Here is a 24,741-nt window from a genome sequence, read left to right as displayed (position 1 = left end):
ATTTAACCGAACTGCAATTTATTCGAATTGCCATTTAACCGAATTATCATAAATTATTACCATTTAGAAAAATTAATATTATAAAGCAAATTTTCATTTTATAATATAAAAATGCAAAATGTTTATAATTATGCAAAATAAATGTTTAGTAGAATTGCCAATTATTAAACGAATTGACCATTAACAGAATTGTCATTTAATTAAATTGTTCCCTAACTAAACAGTCACTTAACAGAATTCATATTTCGCCAAGTTTCAATTTACCTAACCGAATGGAAATTTCATTAATTGGAATTAAATACATTTAAATTTCCATTTGGCTAAATTTTTCCGAATCAAATTGTCATTTTACTAAACTGATACTTAAAAGAATTTTTAATTAAGTGAAATTTTCCTTCATTAAATTTAGCATTTAACCGAATTGCCATTTTAACTAAATTTCCATTAAACCAAACTAATATTTAACACAAATTTCTATTTCACCGAATTGTCATTTAACCGAAATTCCACTTTAACTAAATTTCCATTTAACCAATCTAATATTTAACACAAATTGGAATTCATTCGAATTATTATTTAACCGAATTACCACTTTAACCAAATTTCCATTTAGCCAAACTGATATTAAACACAAATTTAATCGAATTATAATTTAATTGCATTGAATTTAATTGAATAAATAAATAATAATTAAAAGAACTTTTTTAATTATCAAGTATACTAATAAATTAGTAAACTAACTGTAAAATCAATTTTATCCCACAACACTGAATTAAAATTCAATATATCCATACAGTAATGTAATTAAAATAAATGACAGTTGAATTAAATGAATGTAAACATAGAAATATAACTATTATTGAGAATTTTTTTCTTTCTTCAAGGGGATGAATAACGATGAAATCTACTGCCAATCATAAATAACCCGTTAGAATTGCTAACAGGGGTTTTTTTTTTCTTTTCTTTTTTAATTTTTTTATTTTCGTATTTCCTTCTTGGTTACTTAATTCACCTATCTTGAGGGGAATTCTGTGAAATAAACCATAGAATAAAGGATAGTCACGTTCAAGAATCGCGATAAGATGTTACGGTAACTTCCCTATGGGTCTTTGCTGGCAAGGTCACCATGACCCAGCAATGGCAATCGCGATAAAGTCATTACACGATGGATAGACTTAACCATCTGCGACGACGTCAAAAGATAGTTGCTCAAGCTTGTCACACAAAAAAAAACAAAAAAAATAACACAACGGTCAATGTCCTATCATAAAACATCGTTTTACCTCAAACTTAATTGTCCAATTGAGTTTAATTGTTCGAGTGAACAAACTAATTTACTATAAAAAAAACCATTTTTTTCTAAGGAATGTTTTAACCGAACTCGGTTAAATAAAAATTCGGCCAAACAGACAATCTGATAATTGAAAATTTTGCTAAATAGAAATTCTGATGAAGGAAAATTTGGTTAAATAAAAACTAGTAAAAATTCGGTAAAATAGACATTGTTCTAAAATGCAATTTCTGATAAAGGAAAAATTTTGTTAAATAAAAACTAAGGATTTTACTTAACAAAAATTCTGATAATTAAAAATTCGGTGAAATAAATATTCTGCTAAATGAAAATTTTGCTATACAGAAATTATGATAAAGGAAAATTCGGTTAAATAAAAATTGTGCTAAATAGAATTTCTGCTAAATAAAATTTTTGCTATTCAGAAATTCTGATAAAAGAAAATTCGGTTAAATAAAAATACAACTAAATAGAAAATCTGCTGAATGAAAATTTTGTTTTACATAAATTTTGCTAAAGAAAAATTCGGTTAAATAAAAATTGTGCTAAATGGACATTTTGATAAATAGAAATTCTCCTAAATAAAAATTTGCTATACGGAAATTCTGCTAAAGAAAAATTCGATTAAATAAAAATTGTGCTAAATAGACATTTTGATAAATAGAAATTCTCCTAAATAAAAATTTTCTATACGGAAATTCTGCTAAAGAAAAATTCGATTAAATAAAAATTGTGCTAAATAGACATTTTGCTAAATAGAAATTCTGATAAAAGAAAATTCGGTTAAATAAAAATTGTGCTATATAGACATTTTGCTAAATAAAATGTTGTTATACGGAAATTGTGCTAAAGGAAAATTCGGTTAAATAAAAATTCTGCTAAATGAACATTTTTCTTTACAGAAATTCCGCTAAAGAAAAATTCGGTTAAATAAAAATTGTGCTAAATAGACATTTTGATAAATAAAATGTAATACGGAAATTGTGCTAAAGGAAAATGCGGTTAAATAAAAATTCTGCTAAAGAAAAATTCGGTTAAATAAACATTGTGCTAAATAGACATTTTGATAAATAAAATGTAATACGGAAATTGTGCTAAAGGAAAATGCGGTTAAATAAAAATTCTGCTAAATAAAAATTTTTCTTTACAGAAATCCCGCTAAAGAAAAATTCGGTTAAATAAAAACTGTGCTAAATAGACCAAAAATTCTAATAATTCAACGCAATTAGTAAACAAAAAATAATTTTAATTCAATTAAATATAAAAATTCTGCCGAATTGAAAATTATAAAAATTATGTAAATTCTGCGCTAAATGAAAATTAAAACAAATAGTAATTTAAAAAAGATTTCAAGTTGGAAATTAATTAATAAGTGTAAATGATATCTCGTTAATAAATAATGTGTGAATATAAACAAAACTTATAACAATGGGAAAATTGAGGAAAGAATTCTACGACTTAAAGGTATATATATATATATATATATATATATATATACAATAATTGAGCAGTTGTTGGGCAATTGGCAAGAATTTCCTAATTACAGCAATTCCGTCTCTGATTCTCAGCCAGCAGAGTAAAGAGAGGCGATCACCTATACGTGATGATTATGCCTCCAAAGTGAGTTGAACAGAGAAAGCGTCTTGCTCTATACTAGGAACTTGGAATGTGCACGTGGCTTCAATCTTCTGCAATAACAAGACAGCCATGGTGCCATCGTTTACCTTTACTCACAATCAGACGTATACTCTTTTCTCTCCTCTCAAAGGTATATATAAAGGGACTCTCGCTAAAGAAAAGAGAGAAATGCGAACAAGATCAGGATAAAGTCATTATACGCGATGGACAAGTTTCCACGCACGACAATAACAACAACAACAACAACAACAACAATAATAATAATCATGAACCACAACAAGAAACGACGAGATAGAGAAAATTGTACCTTAACTATCGCGCAAGAGATCGTGAAATATTTTTCACGGTCAGTTCATGATGACGATATCTACAAACAATAAAAAAAAAAGATCAATTATTATTGATTTTATGAAAAATCATTTTCTTTATAGTTTAAAATTGTCGGAGAAAAAAAATTATTCTTCATTTAAGAGGATTTTTCCTTATGTAAAATCTGCTTTAATTTTTATATATTTGAATTATTTTTCAACTAAAAAATTTTGTCCGCAATAATTATTGTGCAAACAATTACGTTCTGAAGATGATAATCCTCTTTAATTAAGAGAAAATTATTTTAATATTCTAGAGGAAAAGTTGCAAAAAAAAGATAAATATTCTCAAACAAAGAATAAATAAAAATTTAAAAAAAGGTTTAAAAAAATTACTTCAAATTCCCAAGAGTCATGAACAATTAACGAGTTGATCTCATTAATTCCCCTTTTTTGCAGAGTCAAGTTTCAAAAAGAGATATCATTTACACGATCGCAGCTCGAGAGTATATATATATATATATATATATATATACCAAGAGGGCTAATCAGTTCGAACTTCGTATAAAGTGGGAAAGACGATCCGTACGGGAATCACAAAATGTTCTTCCTATAGAGGAATTTTAATTCAGTTCCCGCGAAATAAGTTAATTACCAAAGAGATTTTTCGATTGCAAAAAGAAAATATTCTCAAAATAAATAAATTTTGTAAATTAAATTTATTATTATTATTTATTTTATATTTATTTATTATTTATTAAATTAAAAATTTTTCACTATTTTTATTCAAAAAAAAAAAAAAAAAAAAAAAAAAAAAATTTTAAACCGCCAAAAAATAAAATATATTGTTTTCACCGCGATATGTGAACTTGTGCGAGTTCACAAACTGTATTATAAACATGAGAAAACAAGGCAAGGAACAAACTGCGGGCGCAAGTCTCGTTTCATATTCATTGGCATGTTCATTCAATATTGGCGAATTTACCATACAGGCAAACCCTTTGTAGAGAAATTGTAAAAGGTCCGAGAGAGAGGGCGACTTGTGAAAATGGAGAGATAACAGAAGAGACACACTGAAGAAGGCGGAGGTCGAGAACAAGAGGTGTATGTACAAGTTGCGCTCGCAGAGAATGGATATTCTTTGCCGTTTTGCAAATTACCATAAACACTCTTCCAAAGTCGTGCGCATATGTACATCTTTAGTCTTTAAAGACACCATAGAGAGAAATGTGTGAATTTTAACATCACAGAAAAATAATGGACACTAGAAAATTTTTTATTTTTTTTTACCAAAAAAAAAAAATTCTACAAAAACTGTAATTTTATTATTTTTACTAAATTTGTTATTAGTCGTTAATTAAGGAAATTATTAATTGTAATTAGTTATTAGTCATTAATTTGTTACTTAAGGGCATATCTCGTATTTTTCAAAAAAAAAAAATTCCCAACCGGAATTTAATTATTTTTTCCAAATTTTCCATTAGTCGTTAATTAGTTAATAAAGGGCGTTATTAATTAAGAGTATTGTTAATTAAGGGCATAAGCCTTAAACTGAATCTAATAGCAGAAAAATATAATCATAAAATGAATTTACACATTAATGACGACAATATTAAACTTTTAATTATTATAATTAGTGAATTTTAATTGCAAATTTTTTTCAACAAAAAAATAAATGCAAAAAAAAAAAAATTTAAAGGAAAATCAACGTTATATAATTTGATCGCGAGGGATTATTAAACGTTCTAATTAAGAATCCTATAAAGGTTTCACACGTACGTATAACGTTTATATATATCTTTTATCTACTAAGCGCAAAACGTTTATAACGGGGAATAGGTGTATATATATATATATATATATAATAGAACAAGTTGCCTATATATAGAAATCTTCGCACCGCAAGTATTCCGGTTATCTCAACTAACTCGCGGGTATTGTAATTAAAAAGTATCGAAGAAATTTACAGCCATTGGTAATAACTTCGATGCGCAAGAGAGAAACAGTAACAAGGCTTATAGTTTTTCAATATATATATATACAGCAAGTTCCATTCTTTTCGTTCACTTTTTTTTCTCCTGATGGGAGAAAGATATTTTTATGATTTTCTTCGCCCCCCCCCCCTCCTCCCGATGGTATTCGCAGAAGAAAAAAAAAAGCAAAATTCTTTATAGAAATATTTTAGAAATAATGCGTTTAAAAGAAATTCCTTCTATCTCTTATAGTAATTGTTTTGGAAACAAAAAAAGTTGGTAAAAAATCAAGAAACGTATCATTGGAAATAATTTGGTACAAAATAATTTTTATGGAATTTTTTTTTCCAAGTATCTTTTTAGTAGATTTTAATGATATTAATGTTTCGTTTTTGTTTCCTTTGTTGGTAGAATAAAGAAAATCAAAGAACGTTGGAGAAACAAACAAAATTAATTCAGTATCAATGTTAGGAGAATATTCATGTGTTTTGCAAATACGATATTTAGGGAGTACTAAAAAAAAATATTTTCAATAAAAGAAAATAGCCGCAATAGAATAAAATAACCATCAAAATCAATGAAATTCAAATAATTATTTCTGAAATTCCACAACATCGCGCAATAATCTTTATAATCAAATAGATGAATTCTCTTAATCCATTAAGTGAATGATTCTAATGGGTGTGACATTATTGATTATTTAATAGCGACTGAAAGTGTATTCAGCAATCGACACGATCCGCAGCTGTGAAGCACGACAGCGCGTGTGGGTAATGGTAATGATTATGGTAATGATAATGATAATGATAATGGTTATTGCTATATGGCGGGTGTGTCTCTATGACTCTTTCAAACTTGACTCTTCATCTCTACTATATATATATATAAACATTATATATAAATAGAAAAAGAAAAGAAGAAGCAAAAAAAAAAAAAATTCAAATATCCTTTTGATGCTGCTCTAGTCGTTTATATATTAAAGCTTTATAAGAAGACAGCCGACGACAACTTCTGATCCAGTCCCATATATACTTTGCCCAGTTTACCCACGCGCAGCCCCCGTGCTGGCTTCCATACTCTTTTTATTTGCCAGTCTGATCGAAACGTTTATCTTCCAGTACATCTCATCTCCTCCTCGTAACTGGCTTCGATCCTCTTTACACGATGATAAAGAAAATGTTGCTGGTGTGTGTATATGAAGAAGTGGGCGGTTCGACAAAGTCCAACAGAAGATTCAAAATCCAAAAAAGAAATATATTTATCATCCGTAGAAAAACTACGGAAGGGTAACAATTAAAATTATTATAACCCAGTGGGCACAAAATAATCCATGCTTCAAAATTGTTTTTCGAAAGTTAATGTAACGTTTTTAAAATCTGTTGTTCCAAAAAAAGTTTCATGTACCGAAAACGAGTTTTGGAACAACAGATTTTAAAAACGTTATTCTGATTTTAGAACAGACCTTGCAGGCAAAAATACGTTCCGCAATGACGCTCCTAAATCGAGTAACCGTTTATGCCCGCACTGTACAAAAATGTTTTAGTACCATTTTTGGAACACAGAACGTTTTATACCGATTCCAAAATTATTTAATACCGCTTTTGAAACACATAAAGTTTTGTACCCGCGTACAATGATTTCAGTACCATATTGAAACAAAAAAGATTTGTATACCTACAGTACAAGAATAATTTGCCACCGTTTTTGCAAACAAAAGGTGTGTTTTTGCCCCCTACATCTGATACAGATTCAGCCTCTGAAATCACAATCTAAGAAGCAACAGAATTTTAAATACTTTGTAGCAAAAATAACCAACTGCATTCCTAATCCTCAGGATCCTATTAAAAATATAACTACATATCCCGTTGGAAAATTCTCTACATCCAATTATGGAAAAATTTTAGAATTTTTGTTGTCAAAGAGTAGTGTATGTATAACTGTAAAAGTTGATACAGATATGTGTCGCCAAGTGTAACGACATTGTCGCCTACGCTCTCAAGTCTGTTAACTACTGGTATAATATAGATATATATTTATACACAAAGCAACTTTGAAAATTTGTACAATTCGTGTTTGTGACGAGGCATATCGGTGGCATATCGCAGCCTGTTTGTTAAACAACCAATATAGTCTACTGGAATGGTCATATATATAAATACAGTCGTGCAGATTATCGGGTTATCTCGCGGTCTGGTACATTACACACACCTTCAACGATCAAGTGCCGTTTTTTTTATCAGTGGAACGCGATTTGCCGTTGATTATCGCAGACCACCAATTCTTATCTTACAATACAAAACTTACAATATCAAAAACACACCTATACAGAAGCTGATCAGAATTCTATCTCTCGCACTCTTCATTCCATTCTATATCCACAACATAACATTTAACAATTTAGAATCCGTATTACTAATATCGAAAACCATAAAAAAGTAACGTTTAAAAAAAAAATTTGCCCTAACAGTAAACAAGATCATTAATCGCAGTTGCAATAAAGATGTATCGTAAATTTTTATCCAATAAAACATATGCCAATTATAATACTTGTTGTTTCAACAAGATAATTATATAATTTAACGCGAGGCAATGATGTGTATAATAAATTTCTTATCCCCAGTGAGGGATTCGCACTTTCCTGGATGTAACACACGTACCATAAACGTAACATGAGGAAGACGAAATGCCATATCCTATTAAATAGTTGTTGTATCAAACCGATGAAAATCTTGGGACATTATATATGTGTGGGAGAGAAAGAGCAATAGACACGCAAAACATGTCGTACCACCATTGACCAATCTTGTACCTCGCACGTTTATTGCATGTTTCACCAAACAGGACCTATATGCCACAGAAATTGTTTAACAAGCACACTTGTTTTAAGAATTTTTTTCAAGCTTTCCTGTTTTTCCTGTTGTATGAACAAAGAAAAGGAGAATTAAATTAATACCAAATCGAATTTTCTGGAATTGGTTTCGGACTTGTTTCAAAACAGAAAGTTCTGTTAATCAGTATAACATATAATCTGTTTCGTTTTTCGAATATTAAAGGAATACAATTCTAGAACGTAAAAATTGTTGAATTATACAATCAGAACGTATTGATTTTTTTCTCTACGATCATAGAGATGAAAAAGACAAATTCTAATATTATGTAAATGATGAACTGAAATTCAAGCATGTAATTTCTAGCTGTTATCAACTTATCCCCATTTACGATCTGATGAATAAAATATAACAAAGGGTCAAAAGGCTTTTGCCAACCTTTCCAACGAGAGAGAATAGAAACTGTATAATCGAAACAATAAAGACCTATTTCTCTCACACATTGTAAATTATTTTTTCCATTTTCCGCCATCTCAAACGTTATACAATTTGTTTTTTAATCTGGTTAGATATATAAAAAAATGTACGAATCAATTGTTACTTTAAAGATTTTGTAAATGTCAAATACAATCTATATAAAACGATCACAATGATGAATAATAAGAGAGGTAAAAATAATTGAATCTAGAATTGTTAAAGTTTAGGAAAATTTTTGTAATAGAAAGATTTCATCCCTCACAGCGAATAAGAAAAGGGGGGAAAAGTGCACGTGCATCGTTATATGTGTAAGTTTTCACATGCAACATCGCGATACTTAAAGAGAGAGTCTATAAGCAAAACCTGTTGTTACTGCTCCTCCTCGCCATTATCTTACTCACGCATCGGCGCCAATTTTTATAGAACAAGTGATTCACGAGGCAAGTTCATCAAGTCGTCTTCTTCTGCTTCAGTCAAAGGAGAGATGATGATCCACCGCGAGCTTTCATAGGAATTAGAAAACGCAAGTTGATCTTGTGAATCCAATTCCCCTCCTATTAATCTTCTTCCTCTCTTAAGAAACTTTTTTTCCTCTATTAAGAATCTTCTTCCCCTCTTATGAATCCTTATTCTCTTCTATTTATCTTCTTCCTCTATTATGAATCCTTTTCCTCTTCTATGAATCTTCTTCCTTTCTTCGGAATTCTCTTTCTCTCCTATAAATCTTCTTCATCTCTTATGTATCCTCTTCCTCTCTTATGAATTTCCCTTCTCTTATGACATCTGTTCCTCATTTACAAATATTTTTCCTCTTATGAATCCCTTTCTTTTCCTATGAATCTTCTTTCTTTTATAAATTTTCTTCCTCTCCTGTAAATCTTCTTCCTTTCCTGTGAATTTTCTTCCTCTTTTATGAATCCTTATACTCTTCTATTAACCTTTTTCCTCAGTTATGAATTCTCTCCTATTAATCTTATTCCTACTATGTATCCTCTTCCTCTCCTATGAATCTTCTTCCTCTCTTAAGAATCCTCTCCCTCTCTTTTAAGCCTTCTTCCTCTCTTATGAATCCTCTTCCTCTTTTATACATATTTTTCCTCATGTATCCTTTTTCTCTTTTATGATTCTTATTCCTCTCTTACAAATCTTCTTCCTTTTATTATTCCTCTTCCTCTCCTGTAAATAGTCCTCCTTTTTCCTATGAATTTTCTTCCTCTTATAATTCCTCTTCCTCTCCTCTACATCTTCTTTCTCTCTCACAAATCTTCTTCCTCTCCATTAAAATTTTTCCCTCTCTTGTGAATCCTCTTCTATGAGTATTTTTCCTCTTATGAATCCTCTTCCTCTTTTAATAACCTTTTTTCTTTTATAAATACTATTTTGAAAAAAAAGTGAGAGAGGCATAGGAGAATATTAGAGAAAAAATTAACTTTCTATTTCTCTCTGACTTGGAGATATTCTCCCATGGCGTTATCATTACTCTCAAATCTAATGCGGATGAAATTCCGAATCCCTTTCTCTGATATGGACAAATGAACGCCACCGTCGATGTCTATAGGGCTTCTTCATCGGCGTTACGATCGACAATGATGAACCGCTTGGCCCACACGGAATCATCTCGCCCACATAATATAAACAAGTATTCTGGGACACACTTCAAGAAAAATAGATGATACCAATTATTTAAAATTGATCCTAGAGACGCATTTGAAAAACATTTCTGGTACTCTTCTATAAATATATATATGTATACATCGAAAAAATCAACATGTAATATTATTCACGAGACTATAATCGCGATATAAATCTGGCATTTTGATTTATTAAATCTCCTATCCAGATAAAGTTACTTCGCGTTTCGTTTATGGAAATAGGAGACTACTTATTAATTAGAAGCCATATATTATAATAATAAAGGTGCCAGTTTAATTAGCAAAAGTATCATTTTTTTCTTAATACTTGTATACTAATGAAATTATATGATTATAAAAAATCATTTGGGTTAAAACTGACTTTCACTAAACCCAATTATAAAAAAAACCAAAAGGATTCAAAAAACTAACTAGACTAGATTCCACTAGAACAAAAAAATTATTTTTTCCTACAGATAACAAAAAAATATTTAGATTGCTGAAATCTGCGATTATAAAATTTAACTATTATTATTAAATAAAAATTAACACCTTTATGAAACTCTCGATTTGAAACGCAAGAATATTTCTCAATGTTCCAGTTTCTTTGGAATTTCAAAGGTCATTCAACAAACTCTTCTTGCATCGATACATACAAAAGAGATAGATCTATAGATCTTAAGATCTGTCAACAATCTCAACAACAATTGCAACATTATCACAACAGAATTTATTTATATACACCACAAAAGTCAAACGTTAATTATGCATGACTGCACCACATGCTAAAAAATTAATATTCAAATTCACCTATACACTTGTGCGCACACTTTTATATATATATACTTCATATATAAAAAGATTACATCAAACGATAACTAACATTTACCTCAATCATATTCACGTCGTTGCCAACGAAATAAAAAAAAATCCCTCCCGACTTGTTTTACACCAATGATTATAAATGTTTCATATTTAACCATTTGAAATATACGTATTTATATGTATATATATATTTAAAATGAATGTTTTAACATTATACTGAAACCTTCAACTGTGACAAACAATTTTTTTTCTATTAAATCAATTCATTCATACATCAAACATACACATACACACATTTATATATGTGAATTGTTCAATCGTGAGAAATGTCACTGTATGAAGAAATTTTTTTTTCTCAACTTGAAACGACATAATACGCCTAATTAACATGGAAAAAACTTGATTATCTCGCGTGTTAAAACAACCATTAAAAAGTTAGAATCTATTAGAAATACGCTAATGAGAATCAATTGTTTCCGTGCGCCAGCGATGCAATATATATATATATATATATATATATATATATAGAGAGAGAGAGAGAGAGGATATATAAAGATTATCGCACGTAATTCATCTTCTTATTCTTCTCTCCCAAGTTGGTGACATCTTTCAACGAATCGCTTGACTCAAGATATATATATTTTTTTTCTCTCTCTATTTTTATCTTTTTTTTTCTCTCTCTCTCTTTCTCAAGCGAATGTTGTTGTCCTTGAGGGTAAAAGATTTTTCTTCTCATTTTTTGACTTTCTATGCGCGCCGACAATAGATATCGTGTCACGAGCATTTGCTGCGACTCTCATTCTCCCGGCAAGTTTTGAAGCTATCGGGAAAATCTGGAATCTCGTGTGTATTACATCGTTGTGAAAATAAAAAAAAAAAAAGGAAAAGAATAATAAAATGAATGCGTACCAATACATTTTAAAAAGGGCAATTCACTGTAATACCACAAAAACTAATGCCTGATGCAAAATGCAAAGATTTATGTTCATCATATCAGGCAAAGTGAAAGAAAATAATCTTCTTTTTTTTGTATAAATCATTCAAAAATCCACACGAGTAAACAATAGAAGATATTTGAAAGGGAAAGTCAATCTTTAGAATAATATATCTTAACCCGTATGGTGCACATAATATTCCATTCACATTCCTGGAATACTCCATTGGAATATTGGGAATATTCCAATGGAATTCTAAAAGAATATTCCGTTAATTCTCTAGGAATATCAAAATATTTGATCTTTGGAAAGTCCCTTTGGAATATTGTCGGAATATTCCATTAGTATTCCTGGAATATTCTATTGGAATGTATGGAATATTCCTTTGGAATTCTAAAAGAATATTCAATCCATTTTGTGGAAATATTAGAATATTCGATTTTTGGAACGTCCCTTTAATATATTTTACAAATATTCTAATGGAATGTTATAGGAATATTTCAGGAATATTACAGAAATAATGTACGGGAGCGTTCCTTTGAAATATTTCTAAAATATTCTCTTATATAGTACAAAGTATTCGAATAGAATAGAATAGATCTTGAAATAGAATTCTGAACTAAAAAATGCAGAATATATTCCATTCACATTCCTGTAATATTCCATTGGAACTTAGGGAATATTCCTTTGGAATTCTAAAGAAATATTCCATCTATTTTCCAGCAATATTAAAATATTTTATCTTTGGAACATCCCTTTGGTATATTGCAGGAATATTCCATTAGTATTTCTGGAATATTCCATTGGATCTTAGAGAATATTCCTTTGGAATTCCACGGGAATATTTATCATTCGATTCGACTGTGGAATTCGAAAGTAATATTCTAGGAATACGAATGGAATAAATTACAGTATTCCAAAGAAAAAAAAACATTCTAAAGTTCAGAAATTTTAATATTCCTTGAATATTGAATAGTCCTTTGATATATTCCTAATGTTGCAATGAATTATTTTAGAAATGTGAATAATATATTCCGTTCTATTAAAAAATATTGAAAGAATATATGAAAAACAGTGATTGAACAAGAAATTTTTCTCAAGAATATTAATGTAATATTTATTCCATAATATTTCCACAATATTCCAAGGAAATAATTCCACATAATTCCAATGAAATATTTCCGTATTTCTATGAATATTTCCATATTTCAATGAATATTCACGCAATATTTTAATGGAATATTCCTACAATCTTTTAAAGAAATGTTTCAAATGTACATTTGGAACATTTCTTATCGAACATTTTAATATTCCTGGAATAAAAATGAAATATTTTTAATATTCCTGGAATATTTCAACAATATTTCATTGGAATATTCCTAGAATATTTCAAGGAAAGTTTCCAAAAGTCGGACATTTTAATATTCCTGGAATAAGAATGAAATATTCCCAATATTCCAATGGAATATTCCTGGAATATTTTCACAATATATAATTGAAATATTCCTAAAATCTTTCAAAGGAATGTTCTAAAAGACAAGACATTTTAATAATACTAGAATATGAATAAAATATTCCTAATAAAATATTTCTATAATATTTCAAAGGAATATTTCCAATATTTTCAATAAAATATTCCAAAAATGTAAATGGTATTTTGTGCATAACGCGTCCTGTCTCTCAATCAAAATACTCAAATACAAATATTTCACACTCGAGATTATATAGATATTAATCTACTGGAGGTCAAACGATCGTCGATGCTTCGATGGTTTTTGAAATTCAGGACGTTGTATTTTAACGGTATACACAAAAGGCAACTTTTAAAGGTTATAATGTTTCACTAGACAATTTTTCGATTGGAAATTTAATATTGGAGGCATTTATTAACGCCAGCACAGCTGTCTCCAATTTTCTATTAAAAAAAAAAAAAAATAAACCTCGTGGATTTATATATCTAATCGAAAGAGCCTATCAATTATTATTCTCTTCTAGCGAATATAATTTGAAACTAAACAAATTTTTTTTTTTTTGAAATATATATAACTATTCATAAATTTTTTTTTATCCTCCTTTTGGCAAAAAAAAATCGTTTTCAGATTATTAATAATACAATCAATCTTTTTCGAATATTAATATGTATAAATGATAATTTTTTTTTAAAAAAAATCGTTTTTTAAAAAAAAAATATGTCGTGGAATTTCCCCCCTTGTGTTGTTGTTTTTAAGAGTTTCTACCACTCACGCAACTCAAATTTCAACTTATAATATATCTGATGTGTGTATGTGTGTGTGTGTATAGAATTACCAGATAGGTGAGGTTTAAACTTTTCAGATTTTATCGGAACAGCTTTCTGTCAATTTCAAATTACTGTGCGACGGCTTTTGCTGCGATGTTGAACATAATATTGGAAATTGCTGCGCTCATAATATTTTCACAATATATATATATATATATATATATATATATATATATATAACAAATTTTATATAACAAAATAATGAAGATAAATAAATAAAAGATAAAAATTTTAAATAATAATAAAAATTATTAAAATAATGAAAAGAATAAAAAAAATAACAAAGTAAAGAAACATAAAAATTAAAATAGAAAAATTAAAAATCAAAAATTAAAACAAAATAGATTTTTTTTAAATTTTGTAACAAAAGAAAAACAAAACAAAAATTTATATATGAAAGTAGAAGAAAATTAAAAAAAAAGTCAAAAGTTCATCATATCCGTTTTTTTCTTATGTTCTCTCTGTTACAGTTATTGTTGGAAAATTATGTCAACCGAACCATTAATAATACGCACTTAATCGTTTTTATCTAAATCTAAGGAGTAAAAATAGGGGGCCTTCTTGTTTTTTTTTTTTTTTTTTTTTTTTTTTTTCGTTACACATCACAGACCCAAAATGAGAGACAAATTACTCAACTTTTACATTATTCTTTCTTTTTTTTCCTCGAACAATATTTATCCCAACTAATTATAACTGATTTTGAATTTCGATAACCACCTTGTAATGTGTCGTTATTTCATTTCAAAACCATATTTTCCCATTAATATTATTTTCCTCAAGTAATTAATAATAATTTATCCGAAAATTACACGTTTTTTACTTCAAATTTTTAATTTCTTCATTTAGTTTTTTTTCTATTTTATTTAATTATTTTTATTATCATTATTTATTCTTAAGATTATTAATATTATTTTTTATTATTAATAAAATTTTTATTATTATTATTAATATCATTATTTATATTTTTACTGTTTTTGTACTACTATTATTAATAATTTATTAGTATAATTTATTTTAATTCAATTATTTTTAATTAATTTATTTAGTATTTAAATTCAGTTAATAGTTAATAGTAACTTCGATAATTAAGGTAAGTTCAATTAACAGTAGTTTTAAAAAGTATTAGTTTTAATTTATCATAGTTACAAACAATGGTAAACCAAACTGGCACTAAGTTCCGTTATTCAAAATCATATATATCTATATTTAATGATAGTTTTAATTTCTGAATTCTTTTATAACAATAATAGGTTTAGCTTCAATTTAAAGTAGCCTCCGTTAAAAGTATTTTCAATTAATCATTAAAATATGAAATTTTAATGATTATTTTTTTTTATTGAAATCTTTAAAAAATGTAGATTTAGAAATTTCAATTTCTAAAAACTACTAAAAAAAAAAACTAAAAACTAATTTTTAAAAAAAGCTTCAATTTCCAAAAATATCTTCAATTATCTATAATCAGTCGAATTATTGATTTAAATAGTCAAATCTGCATTATCGTTAATCGGTAAAACAGATTTGAATCGGAAAAAAATTCTACTAATTTTCAGTGTATAACTGAATTTCAGTGGAAAATTTCAGTAATATTTTTATTGAAATTCAAACACATTTCACTGAAAATCAATCGAATTATTACTGTTTTAAACAGACAAATTTACATTACCATCAGTCGGTAAAACAGATGTCACTGACTCAATCAATAAAGACTTCCACTAATTGCAAAAATAACTGAATATCATTGGAAATTAGTAATTCAGTTGCTAAATTCCAAATATTAAAAAATATCCTTATAATTAAAAAAAAAAAAGATTCTGTCATTAAAAAAAGAACTATGCAAAACAATTATAAAAAAAAGACGCATATAGTGCAATCTCATGATGCACGCGGCAAGGAATCAATATTGCCGGATTGGTTCGATAACGCCTCGTAAATATAATAAAGTCTCCCGCTCATCGCGGCAGGAGATGAGAATGATGATGATGATGATGATGATGATGAAGATGATGATGATCGCAGTACCAAAGGTTTCGCGATGTTGAAGCAAAATGGTGTTACATAGAAAACTGGTCTTGTACACATATAAAATATATATAGTGTGCTATATGTTTCGGAAGAGAATATAGCCACACAGCTGTAGGATTCCTCACACCCCCGCTTTTAAAACCTTCTTCGTCCTTATAGGCCTAAGCAGAATAGATTCTTGAACGGGAACGCAATCGTGAACGGAAACGTAAGAATGGGTGAGAGAAGAATAAAGATATTTGCTATCCTTCTCTTACACATTCTTACGTTTCCGTTTACGATTGCGTTCCCGTTCAAGAATCTATTCTGCTTAGGCCTTATAATCCCTCTACTACATATATATATAAATCCCCCTCCACTCACATTCTATCTCTCTCTCTCTCACTCTCTCCCACTTGATGTCTGACTCGAGCATGGGACTCTCCACTATTCTCAAGCACAAACCGAATCAGTGAGTTTCAACTCGTGCCGGTGAACGGTTGTCCTATACTCGTTCCAAACAAAAAATTTTTCCCTGACGTTCGATTTTTGCGAGCTTTTTTTTTCCCCCCATTCCTTCAAATAAATTTTGCAAAAAAAGAATAAAAATTAAGGATTAAATTTAAATCGATCGAATGACAGTATTGTTAAAAATTCCAGGATATCACAAAATTTTGGATAAGAGTGAAGCTTAGTGCGATAAAAACAGTGGAATAATCAAGTGATTGTGTTTGTGTATGTGAAGAAACAAAATATAATAAAAAAAGAGTATCTTAAATCGACGATTGAAGATATTGTAGAACCCTTTTTTTTCGGTTAATTAGAAGCTTCTATTATCAAATTTTTTTTCAAATTTAGCGAAATGATAATCTCCTATATGTCCGTATAGGAAACCGGCAGCTTCAACCGGAGACTTCAACGCCTGTGTGTGGTCCTTCTTGCTGCTGGAACCCTGGATCTCCTCTCGATCGAGAGAGGGACCTTGGGCGTACGTAGTTGGTTATTTCGTTCTCGAGGTTGAGAGATCGAGGATACACAAGGCGAACCAAGAAGTAGAAGAAGAAGAAGAAAAAGGACAAGAAAGAAGGGAAATGGAGTGAAGCAAGACAGTTCAGCCTTTTGAGACACATGCGAGAATCTTTTATTTTCTTCCGCAAATAATAGAACTAAAACAGAATTAACTATATATAATCCAAATTCTCAATGATGATGTTCTCAAATCAAACCACGTCGATTTCATCGGCGACATGCCCTAATTTCTTTTCAAACAAACGGTGACAGGAGTCTACAAACAAAAAAAATTTAGAAATTTGCGGATGTTTCAGAATTATTCCAGTTTGTGTTACACGTGAACATATTCAAAGTGTTTTTATTTTTCAAAAATTCCCATACCCTGGATTAATCATCATCGATGCAATTCACCGAACGGAAGACATGAGTGTAAGGAAATCATTTTTGACCAATAATAATTTATTTATTACAGTAAAAAGGGAAATCAATCTAATATTCAGAGGAATTTATATTTGTGATCGTAAAAACTTCACAGAAAAGGAAATATATAATTTTTCTTTCTCTCTTCGCGAAAACTTCCTATACGTTTTTGTGTGTGTGTGTGTGTGTGTTATTATATTTGCTACAATGGAATAATGATGGAAGGTTCTTAACTAATGTGAAAATCAATTATATATTATTATTTCCCCGGTGGTTATAATACAAATAGCTACAAACTATGCAATTTACTACCTTCCTCTCTTCTAAAGATCAGTTTTACACTTTAAGATAATAGAAATATAGCATTACTGTCACTCAAAAAACTACCATGTTTAGATGATTGACAGTACAAATTTTCAATGTAAAATCGCGCTCATTCAATATATAATAGTTGTGAAGAAATATTACGTGAGTACAAAGTTATGGTTCGATTTTGATTTCAACGAATTGTTACAAGAATTTACGGTTCGATTTTGATTTTAACGTATTGAAATCAAAATCGAACCATAAATTTTTGTTGTACTCACTGTATTATGAGAGAAAATTTTATCAAAATAGTTTGCCCAATTCTTCAAAAAATTAGTTGCAAGGCTTCAAAATCAATCCGAATGAAAAAATACAAAAATGAAGACAAAATTAAACGTATTCCAAGTAGTAAAATTAATCAAAAAGATACACAAAAAAATCTTTAAATAATGCACCGAAAGTTCTACTAAAGCATATTATCTACTAAACCTCTACTTATTTTCCAAAAACTATCAATATTCTTCTACCCCGAGTCAAAATTAATAAGTAATAGTTTCCTAAACCCCAAAAAAGTTCAATCAAGACAAAGTTATATCCACCCTAAGGTACAGTAAAATTATAGTTTTACCTATTACAACCACAAACTATCCAAAAAACCATATAATCTGAAATTCTAAAAAAATTACGATCACCGTAAAATACACTATTCTTTATAGGAAAAAAGCAGATGATACTTTAACACCAAAAATGTTGTACTCACTGTATGAGAGAAAATTTTATCAAAATAGTTTGCCCGATTCTTCAAAATTAGTTGCAAGGCTTCAAAATCAATCCGAATGAAAAAAATACAAAAACGAAGACAAAATTAAACGTATTCCAAGTAGTAAAATTAATCAAAAAGGTACTCAAAAAAATCTTTAAAATGATGCACCGAAAGTTCTACTAAAACATTAGCATCTACTAAACCTCTACTTATTTTCCAAAAACAATCAATATTCTTCTATACTCCGAGTCAGGATTAATAAGTAATAGTTTCCTAAACCCCAAAAAAGTTCAATCAAAACAAAGTTATATCCACCCCAAGGTACAGTAAAATTATAGTTCTACCTATTACAACCACAAACTATCAAAAAAAAACCATATAATCTGAAACCCTAAAAAAATTACGATCACCGTAAAATACACTATTCTTTATAGGAAAAAAGGCAGATGATACTTTAACACCAAAAATTCCTATCAAGGTAACCAATCTAAATATACAAGCACGCGTATAGATATATATGATCAATACTAGTGATCTAAACCACTAAATTCAAAAATTCGAATTCAAATATACCTCCCTTGTTTAGGACTCCCCTCTGGGATTTTATTACTTCTCATTCAATGGCTCACGTCTCGAGAGATGAAACATTATACAAGTAGAAGTCGTAAGAAATAGGGAGGCGCGCACAGGATATATACCCAACTTGAGTAAAACAGCGATTATAATCACCGAGCACACACTAAATCAAACGGCATCTTTTTTTTTATTATTATTTTTTCTTATTGAAAATCAATTATTTATGGTTGAAATGCCAATCAGTGCGTTTCAAAGTTTCGTTTTTTTTATCCCTCCAAGCATATATCAAAAACAAATTTTTTTCCTTATTTCCAAATGGTCGTCAAATTTCTTTTGGGTAAAATTACTATATGAATTTCACGAATTTAAGTCTTTTGTGAATTTTTATTATCCAAACTATTGTTCCTTGCGGACGCAAAGCTTAAAAAAGAAAAATTCAGAAATTCTAATCTAAATATTGAGAAATAATTCTGTTCTGTCCAAGTTGCAAATTTTCATGCTTCAGGAATTCAAATCTAAAGGCTTAAAAATCACATAGCAAATTTCGATGTTCGCAAGTTCTGAACTTTAAAAGTTCAGAAACTCATTGTATAACAACCTACATGAAAGGCAATACCAAATCTGTTGATTGGAAACAAAATTCCTTAATGTTTTCAAATTTCTTTTTCTGCTAATACGACATTTGCATAATCGTCACATAAGATACGCGCAACTCTCTCGTGACATTTGCAATTGGAAAAGGGCACAGATAGTTGAAAAAGAATCCAAGGTACATTTAAAGATGCTGTTACACTTTGGGGGGCAACTAAGGCAAAGTCATTGCTTCTATGCTACACACACAAACACAAACACCAGGGAGAATGGAAAAAGGAGCAAAGGCAATAATCGTGTGTTCGGTCCACAGCTTATTAGTTCGCATTGGTTCGCGCGAGAAAACCGGCTGGACAATGAAGCGAGATTGCATATTGTTGTTTATATTTACGCGGCGCGGCATAAATCTTCGTTTAACTCGCATTCAGAGTGGGATATTGTTGGTACCTGTTGGTACTTGTTCTTTCTCTCTTTCTCTTTATTTTTTTTCCCCTTCTCTCTCGCTACAGTTCGTCACGGATAACGCGCGGTCTTCATTAAACCTAACCTCTCTTTGCGTGCCGTGCGCCCATTAAGAACGCGGGTCCGGCCTACAACTAATTTGTACTGTAAATGAGATCCAAGGATCGTTACCCCCGTGAACGGAACACGAAACATTTTGCCCTCTTCTCTCTATACATATGTGCACGTCTAAAAGTGCGTCTTGCAGCTGCAAGTCTTTCTCTTTCTCACACACGAAGTATCACCCAAAATTTAGTACGTGCTTTCGATTACGTCCAATTTGACGTGGGATTGCTCTCCTTATGCGTATCGCGTGTTTTTACAAATAGGGTGAAAAGAAGAGTGGGTGAAATTCACACAGCTGCTGGTCCATCAAACTTTTCACAAGTTTTACAGCTTCCGAAAGTCTCAAAAAGGGAGCTAAGATTTATATACGGCCATTTCAAATTCTTCAGCCCTTCGAATAAAAAAGGCAAATACAAAGTATTTTATCCTTATTCTTGAACCAATTTCTAATTTTCTATTCTGATTTTTTTTTTTAAATTAAAACTTATGATACACTTTTCTCACTATATATATACAAAATCGTATATATATTTCTCTCTACTTGTAACATATATACAATTAATCGTGCTCAAATAGTGTGACCTAAATTTGTCTACAGACTTTTATAATCATTGATTTAATCGAACTCTCTCAAGAGATCCAAAGTGGCGCACATGATCTCCTCACTATAGATTAGATCGAGGGAATATATCCTAATGTACCGTACACGATTTGCACTTTCTCTTGTGCAAAAAACCAAAGGAAAAAAAAAGAATTACGATGGCGAGAAGATAAGAAATAATTAACAAAAAAAATATAAACCATTTTTTTATAATAGAAGAAAAATCATTAACCATAAAATAAAAAAAAAAGGAAAATGAAGATATGTGAATAAAATTAAATTCATGATTTATGATCATTAATGCGCAATTTTCATTTAAATTGTTTAACATGAAATCAATCATCATAGATTATTAGATACTTATTTGCACTAATTGATAATGAGATACGTAATTAAAGTATCAGTATCATCATTAATACAAGAATTGTCTAATACATTCCACTATATATATATATATATATATATATATATATATATATATATATATATATATATATATATATATATATATATATATATATATATATATATATATATATATATACAGTGAATCAATCTTCAACTTTTGCGCTAATTGGTCAATCAAGAATCAAATGACAGGTATATCTTATCCTCCCATATAACGGAGAACTAATTAGAAAGATTCGTCTCGAGTTCCACAACAAATTCGCGAGCAAAAAAGCAACTACCTACTAACGAAAGGGCGCATGGATTTTAGTCTGCGGTTGATCTTGACGCGGATTCCTAAATTTCAAACAGTGGATAGCGGCGGCGACACAAATGTTCCTCGAATTCTGATCCGAATCGCTTTTCGAGTCTGAATTCTTTTGCTGTGCATTTTTTTTCTCTTTATTTTCTTCTTCTTGTCTTCTTTTTTTTCTATAAACTCCTGTTCCTCCCCTCCTCTTTTCCTTATTTACCGCACCTTTATCGCGCCTCTCCTTCTCTCTCTCAGGATTCACCTTCCTTTAAGTTACACATAGCATTTGGAATTCAGAAAGCCGGCTGCAACCGAAACAACAACCACCGAAAGAATCGCGCGCACAGAAACAGCGTCAGGGGTCCTCGCGCCAAATAAATCCACGTCGGCGATCTACGTCAAGAGAGAAGATGCGAGGATGCACCTGCATACTGGGTGTCCCTCTAAATTCCATTCCCTTTTCTCTTGTAACGAGAGAAAGAGAGATATTCTTCAATTAAAAAGTAAATTTCTATTTCATCAATTTTTGTGATAAAAATTTCATTTGGCCAAAATTCCATCAGTCCGCACTTTCATTAAATCGATTTTTCATTTGTCCAAAATTATATTTGTTCGCACTTCCGTTAAGCCAAATTTTCATTTGGCTAAAAGTATATTTATCCAAAATTGTATTTGTCCTCACTACAATTAGGCCAAATTTCCGTTTACCCAAAATTTTATATGGCCAAAATTATATGGTTGTCCGTACATCCATTAGGCCGAATTTTCTTTTTCTAAAATTTTATTTGTCCGTAGTCTCATTAAGTCGAATTTTTATTTGGCTGAAAGTATATTTATCCAAAATTGTATTTGTCCGTAGTTCCATTAAGCCGAATTTCCTTTTTCCTAATACAGTATTTGTCCGTACTTCCATTAATCCGAATTTACATTTCCTCAAAATTGTACTTGTCCGTACTTCCATTAAGCCGAAGTCCCATTTGCTAAAAATTTTATTTGCCCGTATTTCCATTTGGCTAAAATTATATTTGTCCGTAATACCACTAAGTCCAATTTATATTTGGCCAAATTTTGTTTGTCCCTACTTCGATTAATACAAATTTTTATTTGGGGGAAATTTTCTTTGTCTATACTTCTATTAAGTCCAATTTTCATTTGGCTGAAATTATATTTGTCCGTACTTCCATTAAGCCAAATTTCAATTTAGCGGAAATTTTATTTATCCCTACTTCTATTAAGTCCAATTTCGATTTGGCTGAAATTATATCTGTCCGTACTTCCATTTACCCGAATTTCCATTTTCCTAAAATAATATTTGTCCGTACTTCCATTAAGCCAAATTTCTATTTAACTGAACAAAATTCAAAGAACCTATATAGCTATATAAAAAAATATACTCAACACGTGCAAAATGATGTATTTGAATTTCAACCATATGTTTTGTGTAACAAATGTGAAGGAAAATAAATAAATAAATAAATATCAAGGGACCGTGTTTTAATCAAATGCTAACGAGCCATTTCTAACAGCAACAATTACTTCTAATTAAGAGTAACGCGAGATCTGCCCCTATATCCTTGGAATTTACTCACGACATTAAAATACATTTAAAGTCCGATCTAATTCGTGACAATTACCATAAGCACACACACACACACACATGTATATTGTAGGGAATGAAAGAGAAAGGAGAGGGAAAACAGTTTACATAACCTATTATCAAAAGAGAAAACCCCATGAATGCATTAATTTTGAAAAAAAAGTTTCTCGTGAAACGATTAAAATCTCAAAAGAGAGCGAGAGAGAGAGAGAGAGAGAGAGAGAGAGAGAGACAAACTGTATATATAAGATAAGATATAGGTAATATGTAAAATATGTAAATCTTCCGGAACACAAGGAAGGAAAAGGTCACAAAATAGTTTCCACATAAGAGAGACATAAGAGAAAGACTATATTGCGATTCGTGATCTTTCACGCCTCCAAAAGGTATTGTTCTCACTTCACTTCGCGGACGACGCGCCGTGGAAAAACGAAATTTGCCTATCTCTAATATATAATTATAGGGTTTTTAAAATGCAGAGGGCAAACTAGAGGCGTAAAATGTGTCAGTTTCTTTTTTTTAAAAATATGAATTACATTAGCATATATAGATCCTAACCGTATTCTTTTCCTTGATAATAATTGCCAGTTAATATTATATAGTTATTTTTCCCATACTTAAAGAAATTGCATTTAAATGAATATATATATATATAAATATACATATCTATATATATGTATGCATATGCAGTGTGTGTGCTATATCTCTCCAAGTCGTATATTACTTTTATGCGTTCCGTGAACTTTATGAAATTCGAAAAAGTTGCAGCTTGACGCAGCAAAACTGTCACGACAAAACAGGACTAAATATAAATCAATAAAATTAATTTATCGCTGGCAATAAAATGGTCGCAGCTAACAAAAAAAAACAATCCCAATGTATTTATATTTAATGGAATGCACAAATTATTGCAATCATTGTACAAAATATTTCTACAAAATAGCCTTTAAGAGAAAAATTTATATAATTTTAAATTTTATATATAATTTTTAATAATTTAACTATTGCTCGTATATATATATATACACAAATAAATGAAAAAAAAACAGAAAGGCGAAAAAAATGCTAAACAGTGACAACTGTACTTCTATTAAGTTCAATTTCTATTTGGCCGAAATTTTATTTGTCCCTACTTCCATTAAATCCAACTTTCATTTGACTGAAATTATATTTGTCCGTACTTCCATTAAGCCAAATTTCTATTTAGCAGAAATTTTATTCATTCCAACTTCTATTAAGCCCAATTTCCATTTGGCTGAAATTATATTTGTCCGCACTTTCATTAAGCCAAACTTCTATTTAGCAGAAATTTTATTTGTCCCTAATTCCATTAAATTCAATTTTCATTTGCCTGAAATTATATTTGTCCGTACTTCCATTAAGCCAAATTTCTATTTAGCAGA

At 29.7% G+C, this 24,741-nt stretch overlaps 1 protein-coding gene and 1 long non-coding RNA gene across 2 annotated transcripts in view; one reads left to right on the top strand and one right to left on the bottom strand.

The window, feature by feature from the left end:
* Positions 1 to 24,741, bottom strand: part of LOC127281760 (uncharacterized) — a 75,561-nt gene that overhangs the window by 8,579 nt on the left and 42,241 nt on the right. The window lies entirely within an intron of this gene.
* Positions 16,696 to 24,741, top strand: part of LOC127281759 (TSC22 domain family protein 1) — a 96,030-nt gene continuing 87,984 nt past the window's right edge. Inside the window, exon 1 of the mRNA XM_051305634.1 lies at positions 16,696 to 17,646. Coding sequence (XP_051161591.1) covers positions 17,641 to 17,646 — 6 coding nt within the window. The 5' untranslated portion in view covers positions 16,696 to 17,640. The remainder of the gene's footprint in view (positions 17,647 to 24,741) is intronic.

Source organism: Leptopilina boulardi, unplaced genomic scaffold (assembly GCF_019393585.1).
Source record: "Leptopilina boulardi isolate dan_hultmark-lab unplaced genomic scaffold, ZJU_Lbou_2.1 LbouV2_278, whole genome shotgun sequence".
Taxonomy (NCBI): domain Eukaryota; kingdom Metazoa; phylum Arthropoda; class Insecta; order Hymenoptera; family Figitidae; genus Leptopilina; species Leptopilina boulardi.
Note: the sequence above shows the minus strand (reverse complement) of the source record. Positions and strands in the feature narration are given on the sequence as shown.